The 14,267-nt window shown below is 37.0% G+C and overlaps 1 protein-coding gene across 1 annotated transcript in view; it reads right to left on the bottom strand.

The window, feature by feature from the left end:
* Positions 1–14,267, bottom strand: part of LOC114065093 (inactive N-acetylated-alpha-linked acidic dipeptidase-like protein 2) — a gene marked incomplete at its 5' end in the record, with an annotated part of 150,627 nt that overhangs the window by 55,010 nt on the left and 81,350 nt on the right. Inside the window, one exon of the mRNA XM_027898698.1 lies at positions 7,715–7,810. Coding sequence (XP_027754499.1) covers positions 7,715–7,810 — 96 coding nt within the window. The remainder of the gene's footprint in view (positions 1–7,714; positions 7,811–14,267) is intronic.

The following is a 14,267-nucleotide window of genomic DNA, read 5'->3' on the forward strand; positions in this document are numbered from 1 at the left end:
AAACCAACTAGTTCATTCACACTACAAAACCAGCTACTTCCATCTCTTTTTACTTGAGCAGACACTAAAGATGCACTGACTTTACCTCATATTCACTCAAATGTAAAGTGGATTACACTAAATTAAAAAAAAAAAAAAAAAGGAAAAAGAGAAAAGAGAAGTTACTATATTATTGTTAGTAGAAACCTTCTGTTTTAAGAGGCATGCTCTGGGGAAAGGACTGTCTGATTTGCCATCTTTGTCAAAAGTTTTGTAGACGGAAAAGAGCTCATTCAGTGAGCTGCTACAACAGATAAGGTACTTTTAGAGTACCCAAAGGAACTATCCCTCTAGAATGCTGGCATCTTCTTTAAAGAAAAACTCCTGTTCCTTGCAAAGCCACCAAATCCAGTATGTGTGCCGACAACAAATGCCTGTGGTAGAACTGATGCTAAAGAATGGATAAATAAAATTATAGTCTGATAAATTCAGTAACTGTGTGAAGAATAGGATAGTGAGAAACAGGGGAATATTCAAATAACCCCAGGCATATTCCTACTTACTAGAGTAGCAAGCTGCAGATTTGTTTTTTCAGATTTATTCAGATTTAAAGTTGTTGGATTTCAGTGGTTGAATACAAATCCAATGATTCTATGATTCTATAAACATGTGTTGGCATTCCTTATAAAATGCATGCACGTGTCCAATTGTTTGACATACCTCACAGCAAACTTACATTTTTGAAATAACAGCAAAGGATATAAAATAGATTTTCTCGTTACACAGTAAACTGGACAAACCGAAAACAATAATTTGACTTACACAATAAATATGCAGGGGCTTTTTTGTACCGTCATGATTATCAACCAGCAGACAAAACCTTCCTCCCCAAAAATAAGACAGCTGTCACAGACATCCTTGCTGAGACACTGTCACCAATGTAGCTACAGCTGCAGTCAGATCTCAAACAAAATAAGACATTGTAAAGGAAAGCACTGCTGTAGAAAATGTAACTTCTCTGCAAGGCAGGTAAGTCCCCCTGACACAGGCACTGACGTGGCATCAGGACAGAGTAGGAAAATGGCCAGTTGGTCACAGCCAGTAACTGAAATTTCAGCAAATCCCAAATATGTGCCAAATTCAAACTTCAGAAATCTAGCTTCAGCTTTGTCCCAGTCTCTGTCTACAGTGTCAGACAAATCATCAGATTTTACAAGATGATTCTGTATTCGGGTGATGAGATGTAGTTGCTTGTTGTAAGGACCATTTCTGACCCAGGGTATTTAATTTTCCTCATATACAAAATAGGGATTAAACAGTGTTTCCTCATCATTCCTACCTTATCTTTGCTTAGTTATATTGCTGTAATTTGCAGTAAAAAGTGTCTTCCATGAGACATGCCAACAACACCAATCTTGGGTTTCTATTGTAAGATTTAAGATGATAATTATGTATCAATGTACATGTTTATCCTGTGGTTTAGTTCGAACAGGTGGATCTGACATGTATTTATTATTTCAATTAAATTGCAGTTTTAGTTGAAAAATGATGCAATGATTTCTTTCCCTTCCCACTGATAGTTGGCCAACAAATACTGAGAGCAACCAAGTACAATTTAGGTCTAAAAGAGGATTTCAGGAACTAATGGTTCCCAAGAGCAATCTGGTTAAGAAATATTCTGACAGAATCCAATGTTATCCTTTTTAAAGAACATTCAGTCTATCAAAAATATTTAAGGAATAAATAATTCTCTCTTTACAGTCAAAGAACTGAACAGCTAAGGATGTTCACAGACAATCCATGGGAATGGTGTCTAAACAAGCCATGCTACTAATGGCACCTATTTCTCTGTTCATTCAGCTTCTCTTGTTTAATGGAACCACAGTTTTCTGTTTATTTTGATATTTTTATAGTTGTCAGAGTTCTCTGTGCTGAAAACATTAAATTCTAGCAACTAAAAAAAAACCAAAAAACAAAAAACACCACAAAACCAACAAAAAGAAAACTAACACAAAGAGAAACAAAGGGTCCAGAAACAATCTTGTAATACTGGAGTCTTGACATCTTTCACAACCCCACAAACTCATGAATATATGTCACAGGAGGAAACATAATTAGTCCTGTCCTGTAATTTTTCTTCCATTTTGAAGGAAGCATATTAGCATATCAGCAGGAAATACATGGCAAATTTCAGGGGCTAGGGGAATGGAGTTGTTTTTTAATACCTGACTGAACCAAGTGAAGCTGTGTTGGATGGTGCAGCTGGTTCATCAAATTTTTACCAGGGGTTCTGCAATTTGAGCTTATTTTTATTACCTAGTCTGTATCCATCAGAGTTCAAGTATAAAATGCAAGAGTCCTTGAGGCTACTTCCTTTTAGGAACAAAGAACTACTGAAAAATTCCAAGCATATCTCCCCTAACTAGGCTAGGGCAGATAGAGAATATGCTGTCTGGCCAAACACAGTATGACTGTCTGTCAGAAAACCTCATGTCTTCAGCAGCAAAGTCACCTCTTTCACATCTAGTGCCGAGAAAATCCCCAGACAGTTTTTTTTCCTTTGAATGTTGTTGCTTCCCTGTTCACCACAATTCACAGAGCATCCCCAAAATTACCGTTCCAGGTTATATCACCCGATTTGGTCTTGTTTTTATTGCTGCTGACAATTGCTACAGAATAAAATACAAACTGTTAGAAGGGAGTTTTCAGCAGGTTTGCATTTACCCTCTGCTTGAACTGGATTATATGTTCTTTCATGCAAGAAGGCTAAAGGTAAAACAAAAAGTCTCACTTGTGTGCTTAAGAGTATATGTGCTAAATCAAACCACTTCTGTGAATTATGTTTGCCTGTGTTCCTTTGCAGAAAAATCTGGACAAGTGTTGTGCAAATTCAGTCAGAGTGTCACCACAGACAATACAGTTGTGCTTTGAGTATCTCTCAAATACCATCACAACATAAATTCCAGTGAGATGGTCAGAACCAGTATATGAGATGTTGGTCAATAAAGCAAAACAAGTAATTTAAGTTAGGAAGTGACCATGGCAATTGGTGCATTATGCTGATACATCATGTTAGGGCAGATCAGAGCTGCTGAAACACCATGAAATGCTGCCAGCTGTGGGAGGGCAAAGAGAAAAACTAAAAGATGTCCCAAGTCACCCTGCAATTTCTCAGCCCCAAAAAACCTCAAAAACCTGTACAGGTGCTTTTAGGTGTGACAGAGCATCCAAATAGTACCACTACAGACAATTCTGGTATCTGCACAACAAGGTCAAACTCCACATTTAAACATTAAGTATCAACAGTTGACTGCCTCAAATATGGATATGGATCAGGCCCCCCAGCTTGGCCCTCACTTCATACACTGACAACTGTGCTTCTGCTATGTTAACCTCAGTCAGCATCTCTGTCACCTACCCCTGGTCCACATTCCCCTTTGTTGGCTGGAAGCTTGAATAATCTGTTTTGAAAGTACAAAATCATAACATAATTCATCTTTAAAAAGACATGAGAGTTCTGCTGGTCTGTGCAGAAGAGGCTTGATGATGAAGAGACTGAGAAATGATGGGAAAGCCTGGCATACGTGACTGAAGAGAGGACTTTTAAAAATTACATTGAAGGGAATGCATTACTGAAGAAAGCTAACTGGAGAAATCACCTGTGAAAATTGACACTCCAGTGTGTCACATTTTCATGATGGAAATCATGGCATACAGCGAAAATTTTCAAATAGCACAACACACAGTGATGGGGGGGAAGGCTGCCACGTATCTCTCTGGGCCTTGCAAGGACAAAGGGTTTTCTGGGCTTGGCTTGGATATGTGATATATTCATGTGCATCAGACTTCTGTTTGCTGGGCATTTCAGATTAGTTCTGCACCCACCACACAAGCTCTTTAACACTTTAAGTGCTGTAACTCTGACTGGAGTAATAACGTGTCTCTGCTGTTCAGAAATCTTAAACAATTCCGGCAAATCCTCCGGCTCTGTGCAGAGGAAATTTTTAAATGAAAAGAGAAGATACGTCAATGGAAATGCAGATTTCTCCATGCAAAGGCCACTGGCACGCCCAAGCACAATGCCTCAGAGCTTTTCCAAGAACAATCTGATTGCCAGAAGGCCATGATGTAGTAGGAACAACCCAGGAATGTGAATGTACTCTGCTGAAACAGCTATGCCAGGAATAATATGCTGTTAGAAATGTCTCTGGTAAAACTCTGTAACACAGATGCCCCATATACATTATTATTCTACTGATTCAGAATCTGCACTGTCCATCTTTGGGATTGTAAGAATTTGATACTTTTTCATTAATTCAGATATGTTGTATTATCTTGGCATAACAAAAAAAAAAAAAAAAAAAAAGAGCCCATTTGCAGATACCATGCAAGAAGATATAAATATTTAGCAGAGGTAGCAGGCACCAAACCACAGATCTTCATTTTTAGGGAGATTACAGAGAAAAGAACAACCAAAGTTATGAATATCACTGCATTTCCAGGATGACTGAGTGTTCCCTATATTAGAGAATTAATGGGAGTGGACAATGGGTAAATGGGAATATATATCCCTCCCATGCTTCAAAGGAATAGAACAGTATGATCCTGTTAGATGATGCCTCGAGTCAACATTCTTGTGCAGAACCTTATTTGTGGTCAAAACGCAAATTTCATTTACAAACAGTCCAACATTCTTCTCATTCCACTTGCACCTTTACATTCCATTTGCTTCAGGAAGACTATCTGCCTCTCATCTTCTTGGAAGTGTTTATATTTTTAAAAAATTGAAATATCACAGTATGTTACACACACAAAAAAAAAAATGTATTTCCCCCAGAAATGGAAACACTTCTCCCTCTTACTCTTTTGTTTAGTGTTTAGAAGTTAATTGCATTACGGTAGTTAGTTATTACATTACAGTAGTTAGCTCTACTAAGAGCTTCATAATTAGAGTGTTGAATATTCAGGTTCGGTAATAATTTTCTCAAGAGTTATCTGTCAGCACCCATAACTCATCATAAAACCAATTATGTCACTTCTGGCATGCCTTTCAATTCTTTGGAGCCTGCCAAAATAAAAGTCAATAAGATATTTTTCCATGGCTGATCCTGGGTAAATGGCTCCAGCGGCATTCCGTGTTGGAGGTCTGCCATTCAGGCTTTTGGAACTGCATAATCCCAGTCTTATGAGGCTACTCCAGCGAGCACACCTCCTAACACAAAAGTATTTTTCAAACTCGTTAATCACTCCAATTGACTGATTACCATGAAACACGGTGCTGAGTAACACTGATGGAATTTATTGAAAAATAGCACATAATTTTCTGAGTACGCATTTGATAATAATGGGCTTTTATCTGACTTCTGGTCAGATGGGAAAATCCCTTCTCTGCCACACAGGAACACATATAAATACTTAATATATGCATTACGAAACCCATTTGAAATTACAAGGTCTGCAAATCTCACTTAAGATACCACTAAATTTTGCACTGCAACACAATTCTGTAATGAATATCTCGGTTCGTCACCACTGTAGGAAACCTACAGATTTCTCTCCCTTTGAATGTTTCAGATCAGCCTGGTTCTCACAGCAATTCACCCTGATTTCACCTTTAAAGCGCCAAGATTTTAAGATAAATTGTTCTGACAATTGTCCTGACAAATTAGGTATTCTAAGCAGTCAGATTACAGATTTACTTAACAGCTGCACATTTCTCATTAATTTTTTTCTGCCACATTCAGAAATCTCCTCCTTTTCAAAGTGCTCATGAAATTAAGGTAACCACTTGAGCACAAGCCACAATTAGCTGATTATTCGTTTTTACACCAAACCTCATCTAAAAAATTATGTTGAAATGTTTACATTGTTACTCAGTATCAAGCCATCGACATGTCAAAAGAAAAGAAATCATTAAGCCCTATTTCCAACAGTGAGATGAAGGGCCTCAATTTCCTGCCCAAACCAACACGAGTTCTTTTCCACCAGCTTGAGTGGCCATACAAGCAAAGCAGACTGTGAGTGATATGCAGCGAAAAATAAGAATAAAAAGTTACAGTTTAAAATATTTTCATAAACCATTTCTGAGGAAAAAAGCCAAATAAAATTATCAAATGTTGAATTTATTATATTTGAATATTTAATTTCTTTGAACATAAACAGTTTTGTGTGAAAAGTGTTTTGAAATTTAAAGCTCAAGTTTCTGAAGCAGGCATGAAATCTGTTTTACTTGCAATTCCAATGGGGCATACATGCAATCATTTGGTAAGTACTTGTTGAGGAGCACTGTTTTCCAGCTGAGGAGTGGAAATTCTAACTACAAGCTAATTTCTCACTGGTTTTTTTTTTTTTTTTTTCAAATATGAGTATTTTATTATAAAGCTAGAGATTTAATTTGGTCTCATTGTTCAGAGTACCGCAATGAAATTATGAAGATTTTAGACTAAGGAATAGCATTAAGGGTGCTTAGTTAACTAATTAAATTATAACAGTTCCTTTAAATGCTGAGGTTTTCACTCCACTGTTGTATGTACTATTCATCTGAAAAGTAACATTGAAATACAGTTATATCCTAGGGCAATCTTCATCAAGTTTTATCAATGACCCTATTTAAAATATTTTTGTGTTTATTTAAATAGGATCAAAATCCTTGAAGTCAACTATCTAATAAATATTTTTCTGTGTTAATCAATATTATAGAGCAAATACCAAATTACAGATTTTTCAGATCACACACTGTTTAGAAAATCACAAATTAAGTATGGAGTAAATAACGATAGAACTATTTCCCTCACGCTTTGGGAACAGGTTTGGTGAATCTTTTCAGCCTCTTTGGCATCAAGGATGGTTTAAAAAACATCAGTTCCATTGAAAGGGCTTCAGAGAAGACTTTTGTCTGGCGGTTGTTCGTTAACTGTTAAACTCTGACAAGCTTCAAAACCATGTCTAGGATTATGTGATTTTTTGTGGGTGTGGGTTTTTTTTGTTTGTTTTGTCTGTTGGTTGGAGGTTTTTTTTAATAACCAAGGAAACTAACAGCTAATAGTTTAAAAAAACCTCAAAAGACACAACCCCAAGATCAGTCCCTGTTTATTTTGCCATGGATGCTGAGCCACCCACATGCTAAATTTTCACATGGCTGATCTCTGCTGTTACCAGAAGAAATGTTTCAACAGCAGCTGCGTTTCCAAAAGTAGCAGCTTCAAATAAGGAAAGAAATCCGTGTGGCCTACATCACTCTGGCTTATGAAAAACCAAATTATAAGAAGTCTATGTTAAGTTGGGCTCCTTTGTAGTCATGTCCCTTTTTAGAAATAGGGCTTGTGGAGTTGACAGAAGAAGTGGCACTTCAGAGCAAGGAGTAATTTTGATTGTACTGATAAATCACATGGAGGGAGTATTATATTGGAGCAATGAGAGGGGAGTCAGAACACGTTAACTTCGGGAGCATCTCCTCTGTAGAGCACCCTCCAGAATCACAGGTTGGCCACCCCTTCCTCCCATGCCAAAACCACGGCGACAGCTCATAAAGTGAAGTTCCTGCCCGTGTAATATGCCAAAGAATATTCCAAAGGTGGATCTCAGTGAAAAATAAAAAAACCTCCACAACTTTTAACTACATTCAAACTATTCACAGGGAAAAAAATAAAAGGCTACCTTTCAAAATTGTTCACAAGTTCAAAAATTTGGCCTTCTGAAGGAAAGTGTGTAAAGGTGAGATCTCCACTTCTCTTACCTTCGCGATGGTCTCGTGCAGACTGAAGGAGGGATCCAGCTCTTCAGTTTTTGTTGCATGTACGGGAAAAAGAGCTTCGGAGAGAAAGCTAGAATTCTGTGAGAAAGAAGTAAGAAGTCTTTTAGGATCCCACACTGATTTCCTCCTTCAAATGCTTATTGGATTTTGTTGAGAGATTGAAAAAACCTTCAAATTGTTCTTAAGTTTTGACAATTATGAAAAACTTATTTCACTGATCTAATTAACTGATTCCAAGTTCCCAAAAAAAGGCAAAAAAGGCCCTAAGTCTTACGACTTTATTTCTGGAATGGTAGTTGTCTCTGTTATTATGCTTCCAAAGCAGCTAAAAATTTTGCCTACAGGGAGAAGAAAATATCCACGCAGCTTTCATTCTCAGCTAAGCAGCAATCAGACATTTTATTAAATATGTTATGATTTAAGTCTTCAAAAGAAATGTAACCATAATAATCAAAGAACACTTTTTTATCTTCTGCAAATATCCTACTTCTCTAGACAGTAATATCATCCACATAGCAAGGGATTTTTGTCACTTCCCTAAAACTGTATACTTTAGGTTGACCACTCTTTTAGCATCAGGAAATCTAAATACATCATTTGTACAATCTCTTCTTGTACTGTAAGAAAGGAAGAAGTGAGGTTGCAAAATTGCTATCACGTGGAAAAACTAAACTTAATACCAAGGAGTGGAGTGAAAAAAAGCAAAACAATAGAAAATAAAACTCCAACACTCAAAGGTGCCCAGATGCCTAAAATTACATTACATTACAATGCTGGTAGGTTTTCTTGTTAATTTTTTTACAAATTAATGCATCCACGATCAATAGCATACCAGAATTTCCATGTTGCTAGGAGATTATTTCTGGTAGTAAATTCCTATCACTTTCTTAAGAAAAAAAAAAAAAATTGAACCATATAAATTTTTTTGTGTTTATGATGCATCTGTGTGTTGTCACAGAAGTATCAGAAAAATAAATGAAGTCATTCCTCCCTTCAGGAAACCAGAAAGCTTTATATATATCTCAGGGAGAAGATGAACAAAGTAATTTATTACAAAAATAAAATACATACTTCAAGATTAACTCATAACACCCATTCATCTTTGTTTTAAGTTTGCACAGGAGTCTACAAAGCCACATCATCTGACTGGGGGTCCATTCAGGAACACCATCATTCTGCTGCGGTGGTGCTAATGCTGTTCATCATCATTCACATAATTGCAATCAATAACTCAGAAAGAACCACATTATTTATATTCACTCTAGAGTACCTTACTGAGAGTCAGTGAAGGGAATGATTGATGATTTAGATTTGCTACACCAGATAAGATTATTGTTCCATCTGGACAAATATTCCTTCTCCAGAATCTAAAACTTGGTGGATTCCCTGTCTGTCAAACACTGAGATAGTCCTTTGCTGGTTTTTCTCCCACTCTTCTCCAGGCACACCTCCCAGGCAAGTCAAAATTACAGCAGCTGGGCCAGGTAAAACAGCAGCCTTTGCTTCTGCCCTCTGTCTTTTGAAGCAACACAATGTAAATAAAAAACAAAACACATCCAGGCATCACAGGTGGCAAGTCAGTTTGCTCATGAAGGAATCCAGACCCTGAGTGGTAAGATCTTGAAAAGGATCACTATTTGAAATAATCTTGCTCTGCACTTACAAAGGGAAATGTTTAAAGCAGTCCAGATGATGTTCCAAGAGTATCTCTCAGCATTTAACAGCAAGAGCAACACTTTCCAACAGTGAGAAATTCCATCAAACTTCTCATTTTTCTTTTCAGCAAGCTCACTATAACACGTGAGTGTTGGGTTTTGGTTTTTTAACAGCAATTTGATAAGCAAATTTCTAGTAAATGTGCACTAAGAAAAAGAAATGCTAATCCAAAGAACATTAATACAAACTATATTATTCCTTTATGCTCTCCAACCACAGTAGGAGTTACAGCTGCAGTTGTTGTCCCATGCTCTGCCGCACTCACTTCCTAAACACAAATCATCTGCCTTCACTCTTAGCTAGGCATTTGTGTCCCTCTCAGTTTGTACAGTGGGCAGAGTCCTCCTTGCACTGTGCAGCTGAATGCCGTGACAATGACATCAAATTATAGAAAAACTGTTTCAAGGTCAGACCACTGTGAGACATCCTAAAATTTAGGAGGCCCAATTTCCAGTCACGCTTTTGAAATTTTTCTCCTCAATGCTTACTGCCTTCTGTATTTTTTTCTTTAAGCTCACAGCTATCCAAATGGATAAGGAATATTTGCTCTTCTGTTGTGTTTTCACCACACAACCTTTACAATCCTGAAAGGATCACCCCAATAATCCTTGAATTCCCAATGCAATCATTTGGTTCCTCTATGAGCTTTTCATAAGAGAAATGAACAAGCATCACATGTATTTGGAAGTAGATTTCCAAACCCTCTTTTTCTTATCTTCCTTTTGGAATGATCAGCTAACCTGGTCTTTTCAATATTCATTTAATGAAGCATTCTGTGAAATTAGAAAGACACTGATGTTCCACTTTTCAAATAATGGGTCACTTCTGATTAAACTTCGATTGAACATTCAACTTTCAATCTTAAAACAAATTGCCTCCTTTTCTTTTTAATTTGAACCCAATTTCCTGCTGCCCTCAGGTCTTGTGACAGTAATTAATTGATTTATGAATCAATTAAATGGAGATCGAAAATGCAGGTGAAAATCCTTTAAAACCCCAAATGTGGCTTACTCTTGCTTATTTATGATGGACACTTGCACTAAAATTCACTTCTGATTTACTAGACTCATTTTTCTAACTTATCCTTCCTCAACCAATTAAGTGAACAGAATGTTTCACCTTCTAAAGGTACTAAATTTGCCATCCCTTGTGTACTGTCTTATAACATACCTTCAATTTATATGCCAACTTTCAACCAGTGCATTTTAAATCATGAGTAAAATCCCACAGCACTTCTGGTAATTTAATGTAAAACAGAATAAATACCAAGACAAACTTCAAAGATCTATTTTTCTGTCATTAAATAAAAAAAAAGTTTGTAAAATATCAAATTTTACCACGCACTTAGAACTGGAAATATTTCTGTAAATACATGCAACAAACAATTTTTTTACTAGGCCAATGCTGCATCTACAACAGGTCCTGTTTTCTTGACTATTACTTTAGAAACTGAAAAATTACCAGTTAGAAGAATTCTGAATTTATAAACTCAAAATCTGTAACTAATATTTCCTTAATATGCTCTCATTCTGCACATGAATAGATCATTCTTGCCTGTTGAATATTCCCCGTCATTTATAAGAAGACATTTTATAAGATGTCCTTAACTTGGTGAATAATACACAAATATCTCCAGATTTTTTTTTTTTGGGGGGGGGGGAGATCTTTGTTGTTTGTTTGTTTTGAAAGTAACGGGCAGTGGAAGTTTCTCCACTCAGCAATAATTCTCAGTCTGGAAAAACAATTTTTAGTCTAAAGTTCTTTAATCATTTGAGTTCACACTTGTTAATATTCATCTGAATTGCCCATACTTGGGTCAACTTTGTCCTTCAGCCCTTCACAATATTCATGCCACCAATTTTATACTGCATAAAAGTAAAGACAAAAGGAGGTACTACAGAGTACAACAGAGAAAAAGCAGTGAGAGCAAAAATCCATCTGAAATTTGTACAGGTAGAGCAAAAGTATAAATGTGCTAATCTAACACTGCTAAAGCCTCCAAAGTAAATATGCAAGAGAAGGATGAAAGCCAAGAGAAAATTGCTTATTTTCCTCAGACAGACCAAAGAATAATGTCTAGAAGATGAGAATTTAGGCGTTGCTTTCGCTGTATCAGGACTGAGAATATAATCTGTTACCTGTCCATATACACATATACATATGGACATACACATGCTATGTCTGTTCTGTGAGCTATTTCATTCTTTCTGCCTCTTTGTAATAAAACAGCACAAGAATTACGATTGCAGCAACCTGAGGGACACACGCAAACGTGCAGAGTCTGGCCAGCAAAACACAAAGCAGTCCCTGCACGTCTTCAGAATTAACCTGGGAACACGTTCAGTCAGGAAGCTGAAGTCACCTGCAAAGCACAGTGTGAAGTTAAGCAGTGCCCAAAACTATTACCCAGAAACCCAGGGGCTTACAATTGCACGAGGACTTGTCTGCATCTGTATTCAAAACCAGTGCCAAAAATTTGTCGTAGCATGAAGGAGAAAGCCCCGTCAGGAGAAAAGATAAAGAGAGAGCAGCGAGAAGAACAAAAACACCTCTGAAATCTGCACTGCAGGCTCTCACTGATTCCTTCTTCCATTTTACCCTAAGTCAAGCAATTGGCATATGGTGTCTTGGCAGCAAATAAACAACTGCATTTCTTTGTGAAACAGCTGTTTCACCTCACCTAAGCCAAAAGGCCATCTCTCCTCCATTTTCTCTTTTTTTTCCTCCTGGTAGGGTGATTGAACCACAGGTTTGACTGTAAGAAGGATAAAAAAAGGAGTAATGGAAAAGGGTATTTCACAGACTAAAATACTGCTAATCATCAGCTATCTGGAATACTTTTAGCTTGGGAGGGTGCTGTAGACAGAAGCAGATTTACTGAAAAAGGTGGATTACGTAGCATAGAATATAATGAAGCCAAAGTATGGTTTTCTAATATGTGAGTTAAATTGAACTGATGGAATAATACCAGGCATTAATGTATTGCACATAGGATTTCTCTCCAATAAAAGCCCTTAAAGCTGCAAATATATTGCAGGAGAGAGTTCATGCCTCTCCATCTCACTAGTAGGCTGACTTTTCCTTTTCTAGCAAATGCTCCAAATATCTAATTAAATATCATCTGCCAAATCCAGAAGGGATTATTAAGCAATGTAAAAGTTGGTTTTCACTGAAACAAAAGACATAAAATGCGTGCTGTAAAATTATTTTTATAAAGCAAAGCTTTGCAACTGCCACAGCCTAACATGTATCTTCAAAGTGAGAATGCCCCTATTCTGGAAAATGAGAATGTCAGAAGGAATTTCTGACGAGCAATTTCTTTGGTATTTTCACCATTTCAGTTTGCTGAAGAACCTTTAGAAAAGAAACAAAAGCAAATGCATTTTCTGTTTGAATGTTCCGGTAAAGATGTGCAGTGACCTTGTGATGTCACCCAACGCTGGACAAAATGAGCAAGGCCTGCCAAATAAAACTGCACAGAATACAGAAGAGGCAGAATTGGAATCACTGCTGCACGAGTTATCTTATTATTCAACTCAATTGCAGCCAGAAAAACTCAAGCCAACAGTCATCAGACAGGAAAAGAATATAAACACATTTCCCTCATCTCTTTTAATTTACTGTTTTCTTCCTCGTATAAGTAAGTGAATTGAAATAATCACTATAAAGCTATAAATTCACAGACCACAGCACAAAGCAAGCAACTTTTCAGATATCAGGATACTTTCCTGATACTTATTCCTCTGCAGAGTTTTCCCTTGATGCTTTTTAAACTGAAAGCAGAATCAGCAGTTTAGGTAGGAGGAAGCAGCCCGAGCCAGAAATCTGGAACCTCACAGAGAATCTTTCCCAAGTTTCAGAATGTTAGAAATAGGAGGCTCAGCTCAGACTCACTACATCTAAAAGAGAACAGCTTCTCTTTGATGTGTTGTGTGAAGGATGCAAGGACATTTTATGATCAATTGTGACCACTCAAAATGAGGAAACATGAAGTGCCAGGAAGGTCATCCTAAAAATGTCCTGCTGTTAGTCATGAACCCCAGTGACAATGTCTTTCACAATCACAAATATTATCAATCACAATGCTTTTATTTCCTGATTCAACGCTTCCTATTTCCAGTTTTTATTTTTAGTGCTCAAAAAAAAATTTATTACTCCAAATGAAGAGATGTGATGTTAGCCACTGGACAGATATTGTGTAGGAGGCTCGCCACCTTGCAATAAGAATAAAAATTGGCTTTTGCTAAGAACAGTAATGTCTTCAAAGACAGCATATATTTATTGAAAGCCTTATCAATCAGTTCTTTAATGGCCATGGTAAGATATATGAAATATTGCAAATGTTATTTGAGAGCATGAATCATTGACTCAAATCAGAGCTGTTTGATTGCCCAGTGATTTTGATTTTTTCCCATCAAGTATTAGAAGATAAAACTGTGTCACACTGCTGAGATGGACTGACACAAGTTTTGATACTTATCGTAGATACTCTGACAGAAAATTTTAGTTGGCCTATTGAATTTAACCACGCAGACTGACAATGGCAAAGCCTTACCCTGAATGCAACGTGCCATTTACTTCTTCGAGAAGAACAGATATTTCAGTGGTATCTTTCCTAAGATAATACATATTTCCAGTAACTAGATGCTTCACGAGGCTATCAAACAGAAGAATTAATTGGTGTCTAAACAAATTTCTCACGTTTTCCCATATCCCACTGAACCTGATAACTTCCAGGCTGTCTTTCTTCCATTGACTTTCAAAAGTCCTCAGTCAATTCCAAGAAACTGCAGAGCCTATGAGAGAATCTGCAAGGACA

This window comes from Empidonax traillii, unplaced genomic scaffold (genome assembly GCF_003031625.1).
Source record: "Empidonax traillii isolate 1590-97213 ecotype Southwest subspecies unplaced genomic scaffold, ASM303162v1 scaffold617:size382775, whole genome shotgun sequence".
Lineage (NCBI taxonomy): Eukaryota > Metazoa > Chordata > Aves > Passeriformes > Tyrannidae > Empidonax > Empidonax traillii.